Source organism: Xiphophorus couchianus, chromosome 13 (genome assembly GCF_001444195.1).
Source record: "Xiphophorus couchianus chromosome 13, X_couchianus-1.0, whole genome shotgun sequence".
Lineage (NCBI taxonomy): Eukaryota > Metazoa > Chordata > Actinopteri > Cyprinodontiformes > Poeciliidae > Xiphophorus > Xiphophorus couchianus.
Genome location: NC_040240.1, coordinates 1739608 through 1766420, shown reverse-complemented (window position 1 = coordinate 1766420; position 26813 = coordinate 1739608). Strand labels below are relative to the sequence as shown.

Below are 26813 nucleotides of genomic sequence, written 5' to 3'. Positions count from 1 at the left end.
ACAACTACAAGCGCATATTTCTCTGTGACTTTGAATTTGCCCAAATAAGTAGATTGTGAGCTCAGTTGGTCAGTTGGTAGAGCGCGCGCACTATTTGCCTCGTGCTGACGCACTTGTCATGAGTTCCATTCGGGCCATTTGCTCCATGTCTTCCTCTTCTCTTTCCTCCCTGTTTCCTGTCCAGTTACTGTTGAATGAAGGTCACCGGTGCCTGAAAGCACAGGTGCATTGTTTCTGCCTTCATATTATCTTCATGTGACTGAACCTACTATTCCTACAAGAATAAATTAGTTAGATTTGTCAGAGTATTTTTTATAGTGTAATATTGGCTAGTAAAATTGAAGGACTTTCTCCGAGGTAACCGCTGCGAACATCTCCTCTCCTCTTTCCCTCCTCCCCGCCCAGGGGAAACAGCAGCGTCACCGGGTGAAGGGCGGCGCCCACAGGTACCCGCATTATCAGCTCGGTCCACAACACAAACAGCTGCAGACAGACGCAGCTCTGTGTCCAGAAGTCAAGGAGACTCCCAGGAGCTAAACCAGCCTTTTCTCGCGCTGTGGACCGAGCAGGGAGGGACGCGGAAACATCCGGAACGTTTGGAAACCCCGAAAAAGGGAAGTTGGATCGTTTGTATTTGAGAGAAGAATGTTCAGCTGGGTGAAACAGGAGCAAGGTGGCCGCAACAAGGAAGGAGAGATGTACCAGACGGTCACGGAGGGACTCCAAACGCTCTACACCAAGAAGCTGCTGCCGCTGGAGGAGACCTACCTCTTCCATGACTTCCACTCTCCGGCCCTTGAGGGGGCCGACTTCCAGAGTAAGCCCATGGTGCTGCTGGTGGGTCAGTACTCCACCGGGAAGACCACCTTCATCAGGTACTGACCGCTCTGTCAGCGGCCGAACCGCCGGGGGGGAGGGAGGGGGCTGCCTGTTTCATGTGCTCAAATTAACTTTGTTTGTTATTGTACTATACAAGTAACTTTGTGCCAAAAGTATTACATATTTCTACTTAAATCTATTCTAATGAAAAATGCTGTACATTTGAACAACATAAGTCAATGAAAGAATGACATTCTCAGATACTATTTTTTAGTAAGAACACCAAAGTTGTGAAAATTTATTTTTGCTCAAAAATAGGATTTAAAAAAAATCCGAGATTGTCTTCATGCAACATTTGGCTGGGAAATCTGTTTTATTGGAATCTGATCAGAAAAGGTTCAGCTTCAGCTGCCAGTGTTCTGATAGCCTAAACCTGAACTAGTTCTAAAACCCTGATCACTCAGGAAGAGTAGAACAGATGAATGAGTGTAAAGTCTTTGTTTACATGAGTCTGCAAGTTGTTCCACGAGGCAAAACTTCAACAGGATGTTATGGGATTTAGTTTAAAAGTGTAACAAGCTTTTCACATTTTTTGTCTGTAGTGTAAACTGCCTGAAAAGTTCTGTATATTTTGCTTCATTATAATCTACTCAATCCAATGTATTCATCCATTTCGTACACCAAACTCTTCAGGGTGGAAATATGGCGCATTTTTGCTATGTCTGTTATTTCTAAAAGGACCTATAGGTGCCTGGGGTTATGAGGTCACCCTGCCTCTGGTTCGCCCCTGTCTGTCTAGTGAGGAAGTCACAGGGTTGCATCAGCTGACCTGTTTAGGGGCAAGTTGGATTCCTAGGTCAAAGGATTGGTGTAGGGACGTGTGGTTTTGTGCAGGCAGGCAGTCAGGGGATTTTAAAGTGTAAACAAGACTCAGGAATCAGTTCTAAAAGAAGAATGTTCTGGGAAATCTTGGTCTCGCGTGTGATTTATGTTTGGCCTGATAATGGGACCTCAAAATGGCTTATCTTCATAGAATTATGACTTGAAAATATTTTGTATAAATGTTACAGATTTATACAAAACAAAAAAGTCTGAAACCTTTACAGTGGTCAGAGGTATACAGTATAGCTAGATAAAACCTGTTTAGAGCTGCAAATGTTTTAAAACTATTTTTTTGAGAAAAAAAAAGATTTATTTTTTTTAAACTTGCTGTAGAAAATTTATTGTAAAGGAAGCACCATTTTGGTTTTATTTTTAGGTTTTAGAACAAATAAAAAATTGATAACATTTGCAAATACAGGATGGACATTAAAATGAATACATTTTATTTCATAGGGTGTTATTTGGGGGGCACAAAGTGTCCAATTTAATAAGAAGAAAAATAGATTCAAAAATAAAAGTAGTACTTTTAGTGTCACCTAGTCAAATGCAACATTTCTAAGGTAAAACTGAGACTTGTTATGATATTAACTTCCACTCTAACTTTTTACAGTCTGGGTTTATCTTGCACTGAGGCCTTTTCATCAGAAGGCTGCAAGTTTCACAGATGAAGAACTACGGAAGGAAATATGCATTGTTACATTTATTCTTTATGGTTCATCATATCTCCCAAATATCCAACCAGCTTTGGTTTCTTTTCCTTTGTGATCGTGTGTCTCTGCTCAGATTCTTGGTTTGAGCTGTTGTGCTATTTTGAAAAATTTGTGAGGATATAAAAGTAGCAGCAGGTTGTAGCCAGGTCTGCCAGAAGCAGATCTGTCTTCTGTTTTGTCTTAAATATAAGTCATTTTATCTGGCGTTTGGCATATCACTGCAGGAACTTGCATACTGGGAGCTGAGTGAACAAGGTGTAGCATCAGCACTGCAAACTGCTAAAACTGGTTACTCTGTGTGATTATGTCTTCCAGACAGTAGGTGTTGCTGATGAGAAAATCTACATGAAGAAAAACGTTTGCCAAACAGATTTTTAGTACATAAATGTAACTACTGATGCACAATGTATCGCGATCAGCTGATGTTGGTAATTTTTTAACATCCCTCCATCGGTCCGATAAGTAAAACTGTACCGATATTAAAAACCGACACTGATTTCTATCTTGTCATTTGTGTTTCTGGAGCAGGACGAGGTTGGTCATGAGACAGTGGTAGAGAAGCAGCGCAGGATTGTGGGTGATTAACTGAAGGAGAGAAGCGATGCAGATAATTTTTTTTATTATATCCTAATAAATAAAACCCTGGAAAAAATGGGGGCAGTTACTTTTGACCACAAGTATAATTTCCAGTGAAGGAGAGTACTCTAGGTATTTGTGTTATTTGTCCTCACAGTATGTTTTAATGAGACGGGTGTATGAAGACCTTGAAGTGTGTGTCTTCCTGGATGAGAAAGTTGCCCAGCAGCTGTAGAATTTGCTTACAGCCTCTGGGGAAAAACTCCACGACTGTGACACTCCATACACAGTCTGTCATAGACAGACATCATAACACAAGGTATAGATAACCTGTCAGTAACCTCTCTAATACACCTTCTGAATGACTGGTGTTGCTTTAGCGCAGCGCTTCTCAATTCCGGTCCTCAGGCCCTCCCTGCCCTGCATGTTTTAGGTGTTTCCCTGCTGCCACACACCTGGATTGAATCTATGGGTGATTAACAAGCTTCTGCAGCACTTGATGCCTGTGGAAGAGGTAATGCAATCATTTGGATCAGCTGTTCTGAAATAGAGGCACATCTAAAACATGCAGAGCAGGGCAGCCTGAGGACTGGAATTGAGAAACACTGCTAGCCTTACCTTCTTTGAAATCCATTCAGTTCCGTTTTATTTATATATATATATATATATATATATATATAATCTGCCGTAGTTTCCTTGTCAAATCAGTAGCTAAACAAGCACTACTCGGTATTCTGTTACTCATCTTTGAAGTGTCATGTTGATGTAACCGTCATTCAGGGTTGGAGGTCAGAGGAAATGAGAGGATGAGGTGGTAAAAGGAGAGCTGTAATAATAAGCAGTCTGCATAGGCTCCTTGTTTTATTGTCCCATTTCCTGTTCACTGGAAACATTTCAAAACACACATTTCTCCTACTTTACACACACACACACACACAGGGTTCATGAGGACATTGTCACTGAGACCATAGAGCAGGGGTGCCCAGAGTGGGTCCTCGAGGGCCGGCATCCTGCAGGTTTTAGTTCTCTCCCTGGTTTAACTCACCTGGATCAAATGGTGGCTCATTAGAAGGCCTAAGAAGAACATTGACATGCTGAAAAGGTTGTTGGTACCACCAGGGAGAGAACTACAAGGTCCAGGATGCCGGCCCTCGAAGACCCACTTTGGGCAGCCCTGCCATAGAGCATCTTAACTGCTGTTACTTTTGAACTAAAGTCCAACTGGATGATTTTTGTTGATTGTCTGACATTATTTCAACAAACATTAGTTTGGTTTGACATTATGAAAAAAACATGTTGACTATGTGATTCAAATTTAACAGTAAAGCAAAGCCCATATTAAAAAATCCATATGGCCTTATAAAGGATCGTTTAAAAAATAGACTAATTTAATTGCCTGGTTGAGGGATTTGCATGTTTTTTCTTTTCTTTGGGCAGAAAAGAAAAGAAAAACCATTTTTTTCTTTTCTTTCTAAACAAGAAAGAAAAACTGATGATCTATTCTAAACAGATAGATCAATGTAAACAATCATCTGATTGTTTAGATGATATAAAGATATCATCTAAACACATGGAACATTTGTTCCATGTGTTTAGATGATATGTTTATATTTGCAATACTGATGTTCATGTTAGGAGCTCAAGAGTTAAAAAAATTATTAATTTTGGTTTCCATTGACAATTTTCTAATGGTGCGCTGTTTGATGCTTTAGGGCACCTTACTTTACTGTATTCATGCCCTTCTCAATAATCAATAGAAAAGTCTTTTTTTGCATTACAGGAACCAGGAGCCCTTGTTGTTATTGATGAGCAGCTTTTTCCATATGTCTAGTTTTTCTTCATCCATATTTTGGAATGAGCTCCAAGTCTTTATGCTTGGACTGCCTCTTTGCCGTCACCCTTCATCTTCTTTAGTGCCTTCCACAAACTTTCTGTCCGATTCAAGTTGAGACTGTCTGGGCCTTTCAGAAACATCAGTATTTTGTCATTTGTGAGTTCTCTACTGGTTTGGGTCAACAGTGTTCTGAAATGTTCAATAAGATCAAGGTTATCTGCAGACGGCCTGATTTCAATGCTGTTGAAAATGTTGATGTGGTTTTATTGTTTAAACTAATGCTATTTACGTTAATATCTTTTGAAAAAAGATTTGAGGAATGTGCAATCTACTTGTAGTATTTCTGCATACTAGGTCTCTTAAAGCTGCAGTAGGTACATTTTACAAAATTATCATCATGTCCTGACAGTACAGTATGAGACAGGTAATCTGGGAAAAAAAAATCAACCTCCTGTGTGCTGCTCAGTGTGTCTGACTGACACAACCAATCGGTGTATTTCTGCAGTTAGTACTGGGAGCACTGGGAGATTATTTTCACAGATTATCTGTCTCATATTATACTGTCATAATGATAATTTTAACAAATATTTTAAAAACATATATCTTGACATTAGTAGTTTGAAGTTTGTGATTACAGTACAAAGTATGTTTAGGTGTCGCATTAAAATCACTGTTTTATTTCTGTGTATTCCCTGTGGAGTGCTGTCATTCCGTTACTCTTCACTCATGACTCTTTTTTTTTTTATAGTCGTCATACATCAAATATCAGACAATATGGGGTTTTTTTAAACATTTGGACAATAATCAGATATATATGCCTCCTTTGTTTTGTCTCCATTGAAACAAAGTTAAAGCTAACTTGTTGCTCTCTATAATTCCTCCACCATGTCCCGTCACCACATCATACAGAACCAGGGCGTTTTCCACAGCTCCAGTCACATTTGTTCCAATAGTTTTAAGTTGGTAGTGGTGGCTGCAAAGTGCTGAACAAGTGCAGGTGTTGGTGACTGACAGTCTGACTGCGTAGGCTGGCAAAAGCCACAATATTTGGTAGACAACCTACAGTTGCGAGCTAAGGGGAGAGCAAGGCATGCTGTGACTAGCAGTGTGAGGTGTGTGTGTGTGTGAGGCTGCATGACTCTGCAGCTGGGAACACTACGTCAGCTTCGGTCAGGCCCAGGTTAAAGCAATTCTGAATTGATTGCTGGAGCATATTTTACTGATTGTAATGTCTGTGCAATCAATGAAACTGTAACTTTAGCTCTCAGAGCTAAAAGTTATTCAACTGTAATTTTTTTTTAATAAGAAGATGGATGGTTTATTAAACCCAGGAAAGCAACGTTGAAAGAGAAGAGGCATTATATGGAGGTTGATGGAAACTTGTATTTGTACTCTGCAGGCACATGGTGTGCATTTCCAGTTCATCATGCAAATATCATGCCTGCAGGGTGTGTGTATGTGTTTCTGAACATTCACCTGTTGAGTACAAAAATTCAAAGTTTTGACAGCAAACAGTGGAGGGTCAGCTGAGCTGGTGTGTGTTCCTGTTCTTTTGCTCTCTGTGTTCTCAGGATCGGTGGTCTTACAGGGGACCGAGGCCCCAGGGAGGTGCAATGCTGCAGAATTTGAAATGCTGCATATTGGAGTTGGGGTCTGTGTTAGGGTATATTCAATGAGAGGAAACTAATACATTATCTTTGTAAGAGTATCTGTGCAGCGTTAAAGACTCTGAGGCAACACCCTGTCCTGAGGAATGCTTTGAATCACTGCAACATCTTGCCAGAAAAGTGCAGAGTCAACGTATTCTTCTTCACCTCCTTCTCCTTTTCTCCTTCTTCTTCCTCCTGATTCTGAACACACTACACAATTGTTGCTTTACATCGCATTGTAATGACTTATCAACTAATTACATCACCAAACTTGTTCATTTAGAGACCCTGACGTCCATGAATTCAGCATTAGTCGTCTTACTGCTGGTATTTCCATAGAGATGCGCCAATTTCAGTTTTAAGGTCGATCACTGGCCTTTAAAAAGCCTGACCTGCTGATTCCAGTTTATCCGATACCATTTTTCTTTTTTATGAAAATTCATTAAGTTGGCAACAGTGACATAACCAGTTGGACGTGTCTGTCAGTCAGCACCCTGTCACAGCACAGCAAAAGGAGGCAGTGGCTTATTTTCAGAATTTTGCAAAGGCAGATAAAATTGGTGGATAAGATTAGTTTCGGCCTATCTCCCAAAATTAAGGAAATCACGGCTGATTTATTAGTGCAGCCCTATATATACGGTATATATATATTTTTTTCTCCCCTCCAGGGGGTCTTTTTGTGGGCTCTAGTGTCCCTTATATAAAAGGCTGACAGGAGAGGGGGGAAGACATGTGGCAAATATCGCCGGGTCCGGGAATCGAACCCGCGACTGCCGCGTCAAGGACTCAAGGCCTCCAAACGTGGGTCGTTCTATCCCCTACGCCACCACAGCACACCCACAGTCCTATATTTTAAACCATCACCTTTATATTATTTGTAGTTTTTACTCCCAAAATGAAAAGGCTCCCTCACTTCCTGTTTAGACAAAAATGTAACATTTGACCTTGAAATAGACAAATTTTAAATAAACTTGTTGGAAATGGGTAAAAGAAGATGCCTGAAGTGTCTAAATGGCGTAATCCGGTTAAACTTGCCTCAACAAAAGCCAAAGTGAGTAAGTCAGGAACTAAATCCAGCTGAAAGTCTGTGGATAAACTTAATTAGTTGTTCAGGTCCTCTCCTCCAGTCTGACTGACCTTCATCTGTTGTGGAAAGAAGAAAGTGCAAAATTAAAGTTTCTAAATGTTCAAGTCTGGTAAAGACTTTTAGCTGTAGCTGCTGCTTTAAGAAGATCTATAAAGTATCCACTCAAAGAGGCTAAACAAAAATGCATGCCGCACTTCTCAGATGTTTATCAGAAAAAAATGAAAACCACATACAATTTTCCTTCCATTTTAGTTATTAACTACTTAGTGTTGGAAGATTTTGAAAAAGCTCTAGATGTGTGAATGCCAGGCTCCATACTGCTGTGCCACCTCTTCGTAAATAATGTTGCTACCATTGCTGAATGCATGCAGTTCAGTGAATATCGTTTCTTCCATTTGAATATAAAAGTAGTATTAGGAATCATTGATCACTTAGATTTTCTTCATCTGAACTCTCCGCTATCCTCTTTGATCTTCAGGCTGTCATGAATGGCAGGAAGAGAGAGGGCAGACTCTCAGCAGCCGTTGTTGCTTCCTGTCACACTTTCCTTTCAGAAGAAAAACTGTGTAAGAGGGTGATGGGTTAATGATGAGTGGAAGGGAAAACGTTTTTTGACATTTGCAAACACAGCTTTTATTTGGATGTTTAGTAACATGACTGCTGACTTCTAGTTATCTTTCAGTCTACAGCTGCTACAAGCTGTTATTCAGCTAAAACATTGTTGTTTGTAATTAGTCCATTTAAGCATTATATGGCTTAAAAGTGTATAAATCTAATAGTTTCTGATACAGCTGTTTGGAAAACCTACTCCGTTTTGTCTTAACTAATTCATTGGTGAATGCAACTTTTCCAGAATCCTGTTTTCCTTACAGTCAAATACATCATGGCCAACTGCTTCCCTAACCAAGGTTAACTTAAAAAAATTCTATAAGATCAATTTAACTGAGGAAACATGCAAATAATGGCAGCAGCTCATATTTGGTGGTCTGGGTTTTTTTCCAACAATGAATATTAAAGTGAAGGTTTATTATAATGTCATTTGGAGTACACAATTTATTGGTGCCGATTTCCTTAATTTTGAGAAAATCAGCCACTGTCCTCTCTTGCTCTGCCTTTAGAGAAACCAGGTCATGTCTGCATGTTAACAGTCACTCCACTGTTGCCAACTCAGCAGCTTTCTTTCTATATTTAGTGACATTTCAGACAAAAAATATTGGTATTGGCCAAAAGCAGAGGTTCAGAGGCAGATTAGATTTTTTAAAGATCGTTAATCAGCGATGGGCCAAAAAACTGAAAACAAAAAACAGTTTTTTGGCTGAACAGAAAACTGATGACCCTGTTTTTCTTTTAATGACGCAACAAGTTTTTTTTTTATGTTTTGGATCTTTAAGAATTTATAGATTTAATTAAAAATGTGTTTATTATAGAGCAAGTAAAACTTTTAAAAAATCCCAATAAACTAACTGTTGCACTTTTATTTTAGTGAATGTTGTGGTCCATGTATATTATAAATTTGTCAGTTAAAAAGTTTGAAGCCCACTGCCATACCATGATCAAATTTAGTTTCTACTGTAAAGAGCAACCAGGCTTTGGTGAGCCTGACTCAGGGAAGTGACTTCCTGTGTATTGTGACCTCACAACACCTGCCAGTGTCAGCTAGTTATTAAAAAAATTGATGTAATCCACAACTGAAATAGGCAGGTCAAGTTTCTTTTAAAGATTGATAGTCAGTGATCGGCCAGGAAACTGCAATCGGTTTTAAACTTCAAACACTTGAGGAAAGGGCTCTCAGTTTTGAAACGGTGACTTTTAAAAATTTCAAATCCATTTGTTGCATTATTTGAACACAGATGTAGTTATCCTTTGTTTTCTGTCAGTTTCAAGTGTTTCAAGTCTAAAATAACTTAATAATCCACATTTGTTTCCCAGATATCTCTTGGAGCAGGATTTTCCTGGGATGCGCATTGGTCCAGAACCAACCACTGATGGCTTTATTGCGGTAATGCATGGGGAAACTGAAGGAGTTGTCCCTGGCAACGCTCTGGTGGTGGACCCGAAGAAACCCTTCAGGAAACTCAATGCATTTGGAAATTCCTTCCTCAACAGGTAAAGAAACACTCAGATTATATTCACTAAAAGCTGCTGGAACAACAGTTTGGAAAGAAAGTCTGTCAGAATATGACTAAGTTCAACTACTAATAGAACTCTGATCATATCTATTCACATATAGCATTTTAGAGAGGAAATCAAACTAGCATTGAGTGTTTTTGTAGCTGCTATTTTCAGTCCACAGGCTTCCAGTCTGCCAAATATTTCCTGCTAGGTGTTTAATACCTAAAGCGCTAAAAATAAAATCTGTTCTGAGATTCAGGGAAAATGACTGTGGAACTCACCCAGAGTAAAGTCAGTTCATCAGACATCCATAACTGCAGCTTTAGTGAGTTACATCAGTACTTACTAGTTATGTTGTGGTTAACGAGAATAAAGGTTTAACTTTATGACACATTGCATTAGGCTGAAAGGTGACCTCTACCTCCTTTCCACATAAATAGCCCTTACTCCACTCCCAATCCTGTCACTGCTGAACTCATAGCATTTTCATCATGGGAAGTGACCCCCTGCTCATCCTGGACAGACATGCACTGAAAGCTGTCAAATCGAAGACACACCAGCGTTTGTACCGACATTTTAAATTTAGCTCAATCCTTATTCTGGTTCAGCCACATTTCCTGTGTCCAGTGAGGAAGTGGAAGGACACTTGACCTCTTGGCAGTGTGTGTTGATGAATACCTGAATCACCCCTTATTTTAGGAATTCCTTCGTGTCCTGATGTGACACAGAACCCCTCCACAATAATTAACCGTTTCCCGAGGGGAAGTGTTTTTGCGTCACCACGTACCGGCTGCATAGGTTTGTTTTTTCCCCGCTGCCAGTCTTAGGCTCCAGCCCTGCAAAATAATTTATTATGGCCTGCTGTTAAGTTTATCTCTTCAGGAAGCTGTGAATGCAATCTTAGGTGATCTGTCAGACCCACCAGTGAAAAGAATATGGAAAAAGCAAACACAGTTAAGAGCTTCAAAGAAGAAGCTCTTAACAGAATTAACAGAAACAGAATTAACAGAATTAAAAAGGAGAGGTTTGGTGGTACATTTTAATGGGACAAACCGCAATAAAATACTAACAATTCCTCTTTTGGGAGAACATGGTAAATGGCCTGCATTTGTATAGCACTATCAAGTCAGAGGACTCCAAAGCACTGGCACAAACCCCTACATTCACCACACACACACTCACACACTGATGGTGATAGGCTGTGTTGCAGCCACAGTTTACACTCAGTTGGCACCACTGGACCTTCTCCAACAAGGGTTAAAAGCTACCTCAATGTTTTGGATGGACATTATGTCAACTAGATCTTTACTCAACATATTGTTGTTACAGTCTTTTGTTTTGGCAGCAGTGGACAGTTTACTTCAGGACTTGGCTACAGTGAGGATGCTTATTCTCTAGATTTGGCACTTACCAAACTTTACTGTGGTTTCTGTTAATTCTGCCCTAAAAAACACAAACAGGAAAAGTTTTCTTTCCCAGTTACAAAAATAACACTTGTTGAAACTCATAGGACTTAATGAGTTGTGATTCAAATCGATGAAGTTTACAAACTAATACAGTTTTGCTAACTGTTCACATGAAAATAGGCAATTGTGGGTATTTAAAAATTGTCAGCGTATCTTACTGTTTATGCAATATACAGTGGACAAGCAATAAACTCTAGGAGTGGAGTTTCATGTGGGACCATAATGCCACTTGTGAAAAAAAAAATCCCATAATTAGGATGCTGAACTGTTCCAGCAGCCTTTAGGTCATTTAGACTGGAGGTTTTAGTGTTGTCCTTCAGCTGTTTGTGATGACGGTGCAGATTTATGCAAAGAGCTACAACCTTCTCTATTAGCTTGTACTCAAAGAAGTTGAACTGTTGATTAGAAAATCATTGTAAGACTCATTCCTGTTTTAACTGGTAGCATCGTCACATTTTTAGCCCTAGTCAACAAGAAAATTAATAAGATAGATAATTAAAAGTCAAACTACTAAAACAATCACAAATTTTTAAATTAACCAGTGAATAAAATGAACTTAAACCTTTCCCCTTTGTGTGTGTGTTTGACAGGTTTATCTGCTCTCAGATGCCCAACCAGGTTCTTCAGAGCATCAGCATCATCGACACGCCTGGTATTCTGTCTGGAGAGAAACAGCGAATCAGCAGAGGTGTGTAGTTTCTCTTTATGCAGGGGTGTGTATGTGTGTGTGCTTGTATCTTCCACATGTAGAGGACCACCTTCACAGTATTTACCAACAAAAGGAGGACAGTGAGGACATTTTCCCGGTCTTTCTGTTTTTTTCAGGTTGACTGCGCTCTTTTGGTTAAATGTAGACGTATGGTGGGAAGTTTTGATTAAGGTTAATGTTAGAAATAGACTAGTTATGGTTAGAGTTAGGAAAAGATGCCTGGGTTAAGCCTAAATGCAGATACTTGGATGTGTGTATGAGTGTGTGTCACTATGCAAGCTGCTGTGAGTGAGCTGGGGTGCTGATTTTGCAATAGGAATTATCAACAAATTTGAATAGTTACTTCCATGAGCAAAACAGTCCCATAACATGTTGCTCTCACTCCCATACTTCCCAGTTGGGATGTTCCAGTTTACCCTGCCAGTGGCCAAGCACAGCAGTTTTAGTTTCAGACCACAGGACTCAGACTTGTGGAGGTCAGCCATTCTGTTCATGATGTGATTTGATTTTCTCATGATGTCACACAAGGAAGCAATGTGTTTATGACGCCTTCAGTTAACTCAAATGTTCTGAATTAACCTGAAACTTACAAACCCATGGCATCACTACGTGGGCTTTGCCAGTTTATTTAAGCGCATAATAACCTTAGTGCATATTAACTCTTGGCTTTACAAAGGAATTTAGTAAATAGAAATCATTTTTTTGTCATTTTTCTTTTCTCCCCCCAAAAAAAACGTCTCGTTAAACCAGACTTAACCAGAAAAGTTAAGTCCGGGCCGTGGACCGGTACCGGTCCACGGCCCGGTGGTTGGGGACCACTGATTTAGAACATCTGCTCTTTTGCTTCTAGTAGGCATTTCCCCGAATGAGTGCAAGAAGAAGATTTCTTGTATTCACTTTTTTACATCCTGTTTTATCTCACCATCTGTTTCCTGTGATGAATCAATACTGCTGATCTCAAACCACAGAGGTTAGAAATGCAGATCTGAAACCAAAGGACACCAGGCCAGGATTCGATTCTCAGGAAGGATTCCCTCATGCTGTTAGCAACTGTCATGTCTACATGCTGTAGCAGTTTAATATTTACATTCTTTAATTTTTTTGTTTTGTTTTGTTGGGGGTTTTTTTTTACCTTGAGCCAAAATAGGACAGCTTGTGGAAAATAAATTCAATTATTATTCCTTTTAGGGCTCTTTTTTTCTTTTTTTAATTGCTAAGCTGAGTTACTGCTGTTGAAATCTTAGAAAATGTATATATGAGAACTATGACATAATCCCCAGAGAAGATGAGAGATTCTGAGGACATATGAATTTTAATCATAACTCAATAAGTGAATTCACATTCAATAAAGTGCAGCTTTACCTCGTGTTGAAATTCAAGAATGTTGCTGTTTTCATATCATTGGGCTCAAATAATACATGTTTTGGAAATGTCTATTTAATGTTTGACTGGTAATTTATCTCTCAGAGGGACAAATATTATGCTTAGCATTTATTACCATCATGATTACCAGTAAACGGAGGACCCAGCCCAGCCCATATTTGTGATGATGACAAATATTCATCAGGTGTGTCCAAACGTTTGGTCTGTACTGTATTTGTAATACTGTATAAAACAAGCTTTAGTGGTTAAGTAAAAAATCTGCAGAACGTGCCAATTACTTTATCCAATTAATCATCAGAATGATCAATACCTAAAATAATTGCTAGTTGCAGCCCTAGTAGTGAGAAACAGTTTCATGTATACAGGTAATTTTGATTAATTAAACTTCAATTTAATTTTTTTTTTTTTTTATGACACCGTCAAAAAATGTTGTAGCAGCTGCTGATTTCATCAGTTTAAACTGCAAAACAACTGTATCGTTTCATTTTTACTTACCTACATGTCTTGAATCACATTTGTGAGACACCAAATCTTGCCAGGCTCCAAAATCGGGGCTTGTGATGACAATAAGAAGATGATCAAACCCAGCAGCCGCAGTGCCAGCTGCAGCAACAGGTGTGTCCAGTGTCAATATTTGTAGCTCCTGTATTGACGTTCAGTAACTGCTGCTTTGCACGGTTGTTCTGGTTCATTTGACTTGCTAATGAACAGAAATTGAATCCAGTCATCTGTCTGTGGTTTTGCATCCCAGATGCTAATGTGGTTTCTGTTGGGAGCCTCCAGGACTCGACTTAATGTTATTTATGAGAATCTGTATATAGACTCAGCTATGAAGTTAGAAATGGCTTTATGATCTTGCGCACATGTACTAGCTACTTGCAAATCAAATAATTTAATTGCTCATCTCTGGTCTGCATGTGGACATTATTTACGTCCAAATCCTATCCGTGAGTAACTCAGTGAGTGTAGATGTAAAACGCAGCCGGTGCTGAAATACCTATCACTGTCCCTGTTGGGTTTTCAGAGCGGATCACGTCAGCACTGTGGATAGCTTCTGGGTCTGTTGTTCCAGCTGGTTCAACAGGTTGAGTTGAACTGGCAAAAGTCTATCAGTCTTACAGTATAATAAATATATTCCTACTTCCTGAACTTTGTCACGTGGTGCTACTTTGTTGCAGTCTGATATTACATATTGCAATGATGGTAGTCTCTTGAGATTTTAAGTTACAAACTTAACATTTTAATGTTTAATTAAATTTAATCAACAGTTTAATTTGAAGTGAAAAGATGTATGGTTTAAAAAAATGTTTGCTAGGAAAATCTGAAAAGTGTGGCATTCTGCTCCCTTTACTAGAATATGCCAAAATAAAGTAAAGTTTCTCCTCATCATAAAATGGAATCTACAAGCATAATTTAAAGGGACAGTATTGTGTTACTTTTTTGAGCAAACCAGAACATCCTCTTCACAATAACAGTCTCTTCGCTCTAATTCTGACTGCAGCAGATCTTTACTTCCTATTGCCGTCACAATTTGTATTGATTCTAAGAAAGGCTCAGAGTCCAGTCCTAGTGTCTGTAGCGTCACTTGGACATTGTTAACAGACACTTTCCATGCAGTCTGACTGAGCATGAGCTGTTTTACCAAGAACAGGCAAAAAAAATTCCATCTATAAATATGCAAATCTGAGATGCCACAAGAAATCTGCATCTCTCATTGCAATAATTAGTGACCTAAGCATTGTCTCAAAGGAGCTGTACATAAATTCACACCACACTTTGTAGTTTTGTTGTAAAATATTGAAAACAATGTAATTTTCTTCCACTTTACAATTATCCTCTGCTTTGTCTTGGTCTATAACAAAAAAGCCAAATGTTGTGAATGACAGTTTTTGTTTATGGCTTGACTACATGAAAGGTCCAAGAGGTATGAATACTTCATGTTTATAGACAGTGCAGCATATTACTTCCCACAGACAGTTCAGATTATAAAACACAAATCTCCTGCAGATATTAGAAGTGGTAGTGATGAAATATGGGTTATTTGCAACTTTTCTCTGAGTGGTGCATTTAATGAAATATTATCAGATATTAAAAAAAGAAACACTTGACAGAAGCTGATGTGTTTTTGCTGTCGTTTTGGTTTTCGCTCCAGGACCATCTTCTGTTTCTGGTTGCTGAACTCTGTTGCCCCTGCATTGAGTCAGCCTGGGCGAATGACAGCATCAAGCTAAAGGCCCCGGCTTGCTGGGCGAAGGACAGAACATGGAGGGCGGGACGAGGAGGGGGAGGGACGGAGAGCTGTAGGAAGTTTGGGCTCTCCCTCCATCTGGAAATATTTAGAGCTTTCAGCTGATGTAAAATTCCTCCTGGAGACGTTTGACAAGCCAGCTGCTATGCAGTACCAATGCAAACTAATTCAACATTACTGACAGATATGATTCCACCACCCAGAGGTTAAGATATCACTGAGGTCAATGTTGTTTTTCAGTGTTTTGTCAAGGGTCTTGTTGGATTTTTAAAATATATATATATGTAAAGCAACTGTGCTAGACTTGAGAATTTTTTCATGCTCATTTTACATTTCAATGGAGCCACAGTAGAAGTAGGAGATTTTGCCTCCCGTTCCATCCAAGCTGTAGAGATAAACCAGAGTAATAGTAAAAGTGTGCTTTTTAGCATATTTTTGCTTGATCCTTTTTTCAATGACTGGAAGGAGTAGCAGGAACTTACTGGATGTTACCTTGTTCAGTTTTTTTCCTTGTTCAATTGTTTTCTGTTATTTTGTTCAATTTATCCAGTTTGTAGTGTTGCATTTAAAATTTTGAGACTATTGCTTACAAATATTTCATCAAAGAGGATGAATGCATAAATATGGATCAGGAAAATGTTTAACAAATTTATCCTTTACATAAGGGTGCCAAAAAAAAGCCATTGTTGAAATAAAGCCTTATATCGGGGGTCTCAAACTCCTGGCTGGAAGTGACCCGTGTGCTCCTCACCTTCAGTCCTAGACTTCATGTCAAAAATATAATGCAATATGGCCCTTAAGCCAGATACAAAAATATATCTATTTAAAATTATATATGCAATTGTACTACAAGAGCAGTTTTTGATGAGCTCCAGGAGAGGTCAGATTTGAAGGAAATACAATTATTAAATTTAATTATTAAAATTAAAACGATTATTAAAATTACTATGAATTTGACTCAAAAGACACTCCTTGATGTATATTTTTGTTTTAGCATTAAGTAAATATGAGCAGAAAGCACAAATATGATGAGGAACTGGCTCGGCAGCAAAGAGTTATTTATAATGAAAACTGTGTGCACCAACAGACAAAAAAAATTCATATCTTTTCATACTGTATGTCTCTGACTGTTCTTATTTTGGATAATTATGAAGTAAATAATCAAAGTGATGTCACATGTTTGGCCAGAAAAAAAGTACCAGATTGTTTCAGCTTAGTAACAGGCATCAATTAGTTAATATTTGTACATGATTTGCAATTTTCTGTTATTTATTAAATAATTTGAAATTAAAACATGGAAAATTACAGTATGTGTATATATATACAGTATTTGTACTGAATGTCCCTCTGAACACACCATCCTCATGGTGAAACTAATAACCTGCTGTTGATCCAGTCTGACTAAGCTTGAGCTTTTTTTTTTCAAGGTCCAATGGGCAAAAGCTTCCGTTGGTAGATGTTCTAAGACACACCCCAGAAGATCTGCTGCTGGACGTGCAGTGAAACGTGATTCAATGAAGTATTGCCTCAGGAAAGCTTAATACAAAGATCAGGCGGTAACAGTTTTGCAAGAGCCTTGGCAGTCCATGATAACTTAGCAGTGGGAACGAGGTCATTACTCTGGGTGTGTGTGCAGGTGAATTCCTGGTTCATTGTCAGCAATCAGTAACAAGACGCTTTGGATCTGAATCTGTGGGACTTACTGCTGGTTTGGGAGGTTATTGCATCTCATCAGCACTTGATGTGCTGAAATAGATTTGATATTACTGTTCTATTGTGATTAATGGATTCCACTGGGCTGGGTTTTAATAACTGGATATAAATGAGACTATAAAGGGGCCCAAAAGGTTTTAGCTGGTGACTAGGAATGTCTTTCCTCTTATGCAGCACAGATGCTTCCAGTCCTTTGAGATTTTCTGTATGGTAATTTTCTGCTCAGGATCCTGTAATGGAAACAGTATCTGAGCAGGCAGAGCTGTGCAAAACGCTGAGTGTGTTACGTCCACGTTGTTTGTAGTGTAACCATGAATTGTGTATTCTGTCCCACTCAGTGTTAGTTTTGCTGTGAGGGATTTAAAGCTGCGTGGAAAATTCCAGTTGCATGTTGGGCTGCGGCTCGTCTGCAGGGTGGGGCCTCGGTTTGCCCACTGGGCTCTGCTCCAAATCCTCACACAACATCTCCTGCCACTCTGTCATCATCAGACGGAGTCGCACTCCGTTAACAACCGGGCAAGGTTTCAACCGTGGAACTCCTTATTTTAGATTTTTCCACAATTACTGTTAATTTCGAGATGTCTGAGACTTTTTTTTAATGTTGTATATTTGAAGATAATTTTAATAATGCGCACTACTAGTAATAAAATGAGTGTTTTCTTTTTGAAAAATTATTTCTAAAATCTACAATGTCCTTTTTTGATAAAATGTAATTTTGGATAACTGGAGCAGGAACTCACCAAGCAATCAGTGAATCAGTGAATCACTTCTCCAATCAGTTTTGGAGAAGTGATTTGTCTCCTAAACAAAAACTACATTATGAGTTATAAATGATTCTATACACTATTCTTCTTATATTTGCTTCTTTTACATGCAAATGACACACAGTCTACAGGAAGGTCTGTTGTTTCAATAGATATGTTTGTCTCTTTAGTATAATAATCTTTTTTGGAGTATGCTATTTACAAATTACATAAGTAACATCCTAAGTAAAAATAAATTTTTCCAACATGTTTATTTAGTATTTCTGAGTACATAGTGCTATAAATGACACCATCAAGTAACCTTAAGTACCTTCAGTTATTTTTAAAATGCCGTCAAATATGACTTAAAATAAATTTAACCTTTAAAAGAAATATAAATAAGTAAACTAAATAATTTGTTCAAAGGCCTGTCATAACACATTTTGTTGGACGATAAATTGTTCCAAAAGTTATTGTGATCAACGATAATATTGTTTTGAGACCATTTTCACGTTAATATAACGGTAAACGCATAATAATGCCAGAACACGTTCTCAAAGATCATCAAACTTTAAATTCTAATGAACATTTAGCACTGGAATTTGAAGATATTTTAAATTTCCAAAATAAACAAAACAACAAAATCTAAAATGGAAACTGAAGTCTTTGAATAACAAGATTCTCCTTGAAAAAGGGGGCTAGTTGAGACCAAAGCATCAGGCTGCAGACTTTGGTCGTCCAGGTTTTGGTAGAAAGAGAAAATGATTGAGTTCGTTTTAATTTATCATGTGACAGGTTTACTCGATGGACAAAGTAATTCAAAGATATAACCGAGGTGTTTAAACAGGGAACAGCAGCCAGGAGTAAACTGTTCCGGTGGTGCTTGCTGTTTACACTCAGGAATTTCAGTCCAGACTGGAGGAGCAGGAACTCACCAAGCAAACAATGAGAGTTCTCTCAAGAGATGGAGCTGATCATTAGCTGATACTGACCGTACAAACCGGTCAGCCGACCTGACCTGCTGGTTCCCTGAGCTCTTCCCCTTCAGGGACCGGTGTCCAACCTTTCACTGACTGACTATAAAAGTTCTAGAAGTCAGTAGCATCAGTGTGTTATTTGGGAGCAGGGCGGTTTGTTGCTGGCCTCCTTCCTGCTCTTGATGCCTAAAGTGGTGAAATCCGTGAGTGGAACATATTTCAGAACTCTCCACTGTTTCATCTCAATGTTGTGCTCTAAATATGTGAAAGCACTGCAGGGGAAGTAGTATTGTTAGGGTGAAGGCGTTTCCCTTTTCAGAGGAAGTGGAACATATAAAGTAATCAGTCACCCTGTTCTAGAAGCAGAGGCTAACTAGACCTCATATCAGAGGAATTTCCTTGGTTTTTAGACCTGCTGGAGTTTTGCTTCCTCTCTGCGTTGCTGTTGTGTGATTGCTGTCAGCTGAAATGTGTCTCAGAGGTGCAGGAAGTGTCCTTGCTGATGACAGTAGTTATTGTTCGGCATCATGTCCCCTGGGCTGGTCCTGAGCCAACACCTGAAGCCTCTGGTGTAACCTGAGCCCTGACGGAGGAGGCGGATGGGGATGTCGTTCTGTTGCCAGTGGCAACACCCTCACTTATTCATGAGAACCTCCAGCATGGGAATATTCCTCCAATCTCAACAGGGATGTATAAATCAACCCCATTAATTAGACAAAATTTATCTTGGAAAGAACTGGATAAATCTGTATTTATACTCCCAGCAGAGATCCAGAGTGACTGTAACAGTAAAGGACAGTAGAGGTACTTCATGTACTTGTAGACATTTGAAAATAGTTTGAGTTATTCCCTGTAACCAATCTTTAACTTAAAATATAAAAGTTAGACTCAAAATTCTCTTAAAACCTGCAATTCTAGACCCATTTGGTGTCCAGTTGGGAGTATTTCCAGCCGGAGCACGATCACCTAGGAGCTATTGCTGTAAATTTCCGTTTTATGTTGAAAATCTTTGTATGGATTGAGTCTCCAGGTCTGAGCTCACTGTTATCGAAGCGGCCACACCCTCACTGCCACAGCTCACTTTACACACATACTCTCGCACAATTAAAAGGCACAAAAGTTCAACAAGTGTGCCCTCACAGCTTGTACGTCACCTCTAAAACTGTGTGTTCTGCCAGAGAATAGCTGCAGCAGATGTGTGTGCTGAGCCTGAAAGGCTGCCGTGTCTCCCAGGCCAATAAGTCAACAGCTTTCTGCTATCTTGGACAGTTTTTGGATAAGCTTTTGTTTGCTGGTCTGCAGTGGAGTGTGGACTCTTTTTCTTCGTGTTTGACAAATTTTTAAAAACGAGCCGTTGCTGTGGTAGCTCAGTAAGTATGCCTTATAGACACTTCTATACAACAGAGCTCCCAGACGGCTCTTATATCTGCAGTATGTAACTATTACTTAATATGTTTTTTAAAACATTTATCACCATGTCATGACAGTATGAGACAGATTATCTGTAAAATGATCAACCTCCTCCACTTTCTCTCTGAGCTACTATTGCTGTCTAAAGACAACCAATCAGAACTAGGAGGAGGAGCTTAGAGCTGTTAATCACTCTTGTTAACGTGCTGCTCATATGATAATGGCAGAGAAACAACTCACCATCCGAGGAAGCAAGGCACACAAAGAAGTGATTGACAGCACTAAAACCCGCCTCCTGGCTCTGATTGGTTGTTAGCACTGGGAGAATGCTGAGGAACTCTATACTTTTCCATTTTTATTATCTGTCTCATACTATTTTGTCATAACATGCTGACAGTTTCAACAAATATGTAAAAAGATATTTTTATATATATAAAAGTTACACACTGCAGCTTTAAATGAACTTTTCTAATAACTCTCTTTCTCTCCTCTTCCTCTCGCCTTCAGGTTATGACTTTGCAGAGGTTCTGCGCTGGTTTGGGGAGCGGGTGGACAGAATCATCCTGCTGTTCGATGCCCACAAGCTGGATATTTCTGACGAGTTCTCTGAAGCCATAAAAGCCTTTAAGGGACAAGACGACAAGATCCGGGTGGTCCTCAACAAGGCCGACCAGGTGGGACGGACAGAGGGATTCTAGAGACCGGAGTTCATGTGTTCATTTAGTCATGCTGAACACCTGCCTTTCCCCTCTGTGTTTAGGTGGACACCCAGCAGCTGATGCGGGTGTACGGCGCCCTCATGTGGTCACTGGGGAAGGTGATTAACACCCCAGAGGTGGTGAGAGTGTATCTGGGTTCCTTCTGGGCCAAACCACTGCAGAACACAGAAAACAGGTCTCACTCAAAAATCCATTCATTCGCTCATTCAAACCTGGGTAGAGCTGATGGCTTTCCCACGCATTTATTTATGTTTGGACAGTATATATGTTGTTGTTTTTCCCGTAAAATGTCACCTCATTCATTCATTTCTGCTCGTCTTCAGGCGTCTGTTCGAGGCAGAGTCTCAGGATCTCTTTCGGGACATTCAGAGTCTTCCAAGGAATGCTGCTCTCCGTAAACTCAACGACCTCATTAAGAGAGCGAGGCTGGCCAAGGTGACAAAAGAATCTGCATGTTCTGATGCTTTGAGAATCATGGGAGTACTAAGAAATGTTGCTCAGAATCCAAGACAAAGAGAAAATCTTGCACTTTTAGTGTTTTAAAAAAACCCATAGCTGGCTGTAAAAACATAAATGGTTGTGGTGGGTGGGGTTAAGCCAATGCATTAGTATTTAGTTTTTTAACTGTTTTTTTTTTATTTCCAAGAGAATAGTGTTATACATGCACATAAATTTTGCAAATGTTACATTAAGACATTTAAATATTTTCTCAATAGAATGTCTGAAAGCATTGTAAAAGTTAATGATAAAGTATGAAGAAGTCAGAATTTTGTGTAAAATGAGCCACATTTGAAATTCAGACTGGAGTAAATTTCTGATGAAAAACCGACGCATGGCGTAGAGACCATCTACTTACATATACTGCATGAAGAGATAGAATAATTTTTTTCTGACTGTTTGAAATGAAATTAGACTAAACCTTTCTTGTTTTAGTTCTGCTGGGATTAACAAAGTTATTTCTATTTCCTAAATACCAGTTAAATTCTTTTTGTATTATGTTCTTTAACATTCAGGAGCGTGCGCACCTTTAGGCAACTAGAGTAACCCCAGATGACGATGTGATGGTGTTGTTAGCTTCTCATAATTTAATCTGCAACATTGGAGTTGAGTGCAGGTAGGCACACCTGTGGATGGAGGAACAGCTCAAACACACCGCTTTCTTGTGTGGCATCATGGATAAAATGTAAGAATCAGCTAAGATCTCAGGAAGAGAACTCTGGATCTCAACAAGTCTGGTTCGTCCTTGGAAAGATTATTATGTGAAAATATGGAAGCAATATTTCAAGACATCAGCCGGGAAGTTGAAGTGGGTCTTCCAAGTGGACAATGAGCCTAAGTGTGTGACCTGAATAAAATTACAAGAAAGTTGATGTTTTGACAGGAAAGTCAGTATTTTGGTGTGGTCATCACAAAGTCTTGTTTTCAGACTCCTAGAAAATGTGTGAGCAGAGCTGACAAGGTGTGTGAGCAAAGTAGCCTGCAGATCCAACCCAGTTCTGTCAGGAAGAATGGATATGGGGCTTGCTATATCTTGGGCTTATACCAAATATAAGGAAACGTTTTTCAACATTCCTAAATTTAAAGAAAGGAAAACAAATGAGGCCACTCTTTTTTTTTCATCTTTCAGCAAATAGAAATCACTTTGGTAACCCTAATTAACCTAAATTAGAACAGTAGTCTAATTTTACAGTTATGTTTGTTGCAATGTGTGTAAGTATCTGAATTCACCAACAACACCCTCTAAAATCTCCTGGTCATGTCCCTTAGGTGCATGCTTACATCATCAGCTACCTGAAGAAGGAGATGCCTTCTCTTTTTGGGCGTGAAAAGAAGAAGGAAGAGCTGATCATGAGGCTACCAGAGATCTACGTCACCCTGCAGAGAGAGCATCACATCAGCCCTGGAGACTTTCCCAACGTCACCAAGATGCAGGTAGAAGCAGAAGTCCTTCTCCATTTAAAACCAACCAATATGCACATGAATCGTGGCTGATTCAAACACTGTTCATCACACGGCAGGCTGCTCTTCTACAATACAGGCCCTACATCTGGTTAGTAAGGAAATAAAAACAAACTAGATCCTGACAGTTCACTGCTGCTAAGTCAGTTTGTCTAACTGTTGATGAAAACTGTTGAGATGTTGTTATTCCATAATGACAAGAAAAATTGAGAAGCCTGAAGCTTCATTTTGAAGTATAACTGTGTGTGTGTGTGTGTGTGTGTGTGTGTGTGTGTGTGATCAATGCTAAAGATGTTTTTGACACTTAGGACAGAATGAACTCGGCTGCAGCTGGTCTCTGATTCCTGTAGGGAGACACTGATAGTGGGTGTGTGATTTCCCAAGTTGTACTTAAATAGTTGGCTGTTGGTGGATGTTTGAGAGTTTTCTGTCCCCTGTTTTCTGTCCCTCGGGACAACAACAGACACAACTATGGTCTGTAGCTTTTTGAAATGCTCTTCCTCTTTATAAATCTTCCTTCCTTCATTTTGAAAGCCTTCTTGAAGCCTGCGGTCCTGAACATACAACACTGACACACAGGTTTTGGTTTTGCACAGTGATCAGAAGGGATGCTGTGTCCAGCTGCAAACAGCTGGCAGTGTGATGTTCAGCTCTATTACTGTGATACAAAACAAAACTCTCCTTAATGTTGCAAATCCACACAGATGTCAGGTTAAAAACCTTACAGCCAAACACTTTTTTTGTTTTCCTTAAATTTTACATTACAGATGCAGATAACGTCGAATACTCACACAGTCAAACTGCTAATCACAATTTTCACTGCTTTCAAACTTGCCCAACACTAAAACATATATTTGAGATTGTCAAGTGGATAGACATTTATTTTCATGCTCTTATTTTGAAGTGGGTGAAGACTGTTTATACAGCAGTTCTGTTTCCTGTCTTCATGTTCATCTTTAATATTAACTTTATTTCAAACAAGAATTATACAGGAACAAAGAAACATGAACAGTACAGAACAGGATAGGAACATAAATGCATTATACGTAGGCATTACAGAACATGTAAATTATCAGGTCAAAATTAAATTGTTACTCAAGGGTTGTAGCCTTTCAAGGGCAGATATAATTTGAATTAAAGTTAGCACTTTATCATTATCTATCCATCCATTTTCTTACACCCTTGTCCTTATTGGGGTCGAGAGGTGCTGGTGTCTATCTCCAGCTAATGTTCCAGGCGAGAGGCGGGGTCACCCTGGACAGGTCGCCAGTCTGTCACAGGGCAACACAGAAACTGACAGGACAAACAACCATGCACACACACACTCACACCTAAGGAGAACATGCTAACTCCGTGCAGAAAGACCCCGGGCTGGGAATCAAACCCAGGACCTTCTTGCTGCAAGGCAACAGTGGTACCAAATGCGCCACTGTGCAGCCGCTTTATCATTAGTTTTTGTTAAATATCATGTTGATGTAGCGCTTAAGGGTTAGCGCAACTAACTTTTTAGTTAGCAGTCCCGCTGGGATCAATACATTATTCAAGCCATAGAATGTTATAGGCGGATGTAAACATGTCTTGCATACAATGACAAATTAGTTCTGTTGACCTTGTGCCTCTTACTCTCCTGCAGGACATGCTGCAGCACTACGATTTCAGTAAATTTCCGTCTCTGAAAATAAAACTGATTGAATCAGTGGATAAGATGCTGGCCACCAAGATTGCAGTTCTGATGGCAATGATCCGAGAGGAGGAGTCCAAGCTGCCTCCGGCCATGGTGTCCGGTGGGGCGTTTGAGGGCTCTGAGGACGGGCCTTTCGGTCGGGGTTATGGTGAGGGTATTTGTGCCGGCGCAGATGCGGACGACTGGATCGTCAGCCGTGACAAACATCGCTACGATGAGATTTTCTACACACTGATGCCCGTCAATGGTAAGATCACCGGCGTCAACGCGAAGAAGGAGATGATGAATTCCCGGCTACCCAACACTGTGCTAGGAAAGATCTGGAAACTGGCTGACTGCAATCAGGATGGCATGCTTGACGATGAGGAGTTTGCTCTCGCTCAGCATCTCATTCAGATCAAGCTGGAGGGATATGAGCTGCCCAACGAGCTGCCCAATCACCTGGTCCCTCCGGCCCATCGTAAGAACCCCACCGCAGATGCACTGTACAACCACACAGAGGACTAGAGAGCTCACAACGTGCCAAACAAGCCACCAAAGAGAGAGACTGTGATGGAAGAAGGTCCTAATGTGGAGAAACCACAACAGAACAACATCAGACTATCAAATAACTTTTAATGTTAGAGTTTGAACATTTCAGCTCAAAGACTCCTGAAAGGAAAAATCTGGTTTCAACTGTAAACTGAGAGCTTTGTTGTAAAAACCAAAATGTTCTCCTTAACTTCTCTAACCTACTTCTTGCCATAACTATTTTGGATTTCTGTCTTCTGTTTGTGATGTATTACAACTTCAGTTTATTTCCACTTGCAGTATGTTGATGTGAAAAACTGGGATTTTTTTCTGACAAATTAAAGAACTGTTTTAATATTGTAAGGAGTTGTACACAACATGTTTTTATTCAAACTTATACCTCCTGGTGTTTACTTTGAGTGCTTTATCAATATTTTTTAGGATATTTCTTTTTGTTTCTTAATTGCATTTTAGAAATATACCAAAGATGAAGTAGACTGATACTAAAATAGTTTTAATTTTTTACATTTTCTACCAAAATACAAATTACAAGCATGGTGATACTTAAAAGAAACTTTCTTGTAGAAAACCCCAAATCAATACCTGGATGGACCAGATTTTTGTATATTTCAGTTTTTTTATATATATAAATATGTCATGGGACTTTTTTTGTCAATAAGATTTTATTTATAAAGAATCTTTGTCATCTCTACTGAGATGGCAGTCACAGCAGAGGTATGACTCTGTTACACTCTGTTAGTCTGTAAAAAAAAAAAAAAAAAGAAAGAAACTTGGAATTATTGTTGTTCTCCAATATAAAACAATAACATCTAACAATTATTTTTCAAATATTTGTAGAAAGTGTCCAGGGTCATTTTTGTTCTACCACATTAGTGGAATGCCATTTTTTGTTCCCAATTTCCATTTGATTTCTCTGAATAAGCAGAAATCCTCTGGCAAAATACCATCTTTTTTTCGAGTGTGAACCCTGTCACTTCCCAATGCAATGAAGTAGAAACACCGTCAACCACAGGGTTTATGTGGAAGTCGAGCTTAGGTTCCATCCCTTTGCCTTGACCACATGTGAAACAAGTGATAATAATAATAGAACAGAATCTTTACTGATATAAAATTGTCTGAGGCTGTAAAATCATCTACAGCTAACTCAAAGTGTTTTAATAATCGTCGGACGAAAAGTTCAGAAGATGAAGAGAATGAAGCCAGACGTCTGGATCTACATCATGGGTTTTTCTGATTGACTCTAATGCATCAAAATAAGCTTCAGATGAGATGGAATGTTCCACATCTACATGGTTATCACACCACCAACCCACCCTGTGTGTACTGTCACAGAGTCATGGTCATGGAAGATGGTATTTGTTTAGTCATGTGACAGTGATAAGGATGCAGCAAAGGATTATGGGGCGTTAAACTGATGAAGTCACCAGTATGGTTGTTGCTTTTTAAAAGGTTGTTGAAAAGGTTGTGAAATATATACTTTTATATACTTATATAACTGATACTTACCAATATATTGTTAAATATCAGTTATTAGCCATAACAGCAATATTAATATTGGATAAGGTTATCAGGCCAAATTATCAGTCCTCTAGGCACTAATGC

The 26813-nt window shown here is 39.2% G+C and overlaps 1 protein-coding gene across 1 annotated transcript; it reads left to right on the top strand.

Moving 5' to 3' along the window:
- The first annotated feature begins 372 nt into the window (after positions 1–372).
- On the top strand, positions 373–25553 carry ehd4 (EH-domain containing 4). The gene is made up of 8 exons (XM_028035731.1): positions 373–875; positions 9487–9663; positions 11726–11823; positions 20826–20992; positions 21079–21212; positions 21361–21472; positions 22805–22969; positions 24630–25553. The coding sequence occupies exons 1-8, from the start codon at positions 646–648 to the stop codon at positions 25185–25187; spliced, it is 1641 nt and encodes a 546-aa protein (XP_027891532.1). The 5' UTR covers positions 373–645; the 3' UTR covers positions 25188–25553.
- Positions 25554–26813: the final 1260 nt, after the last annotated feature.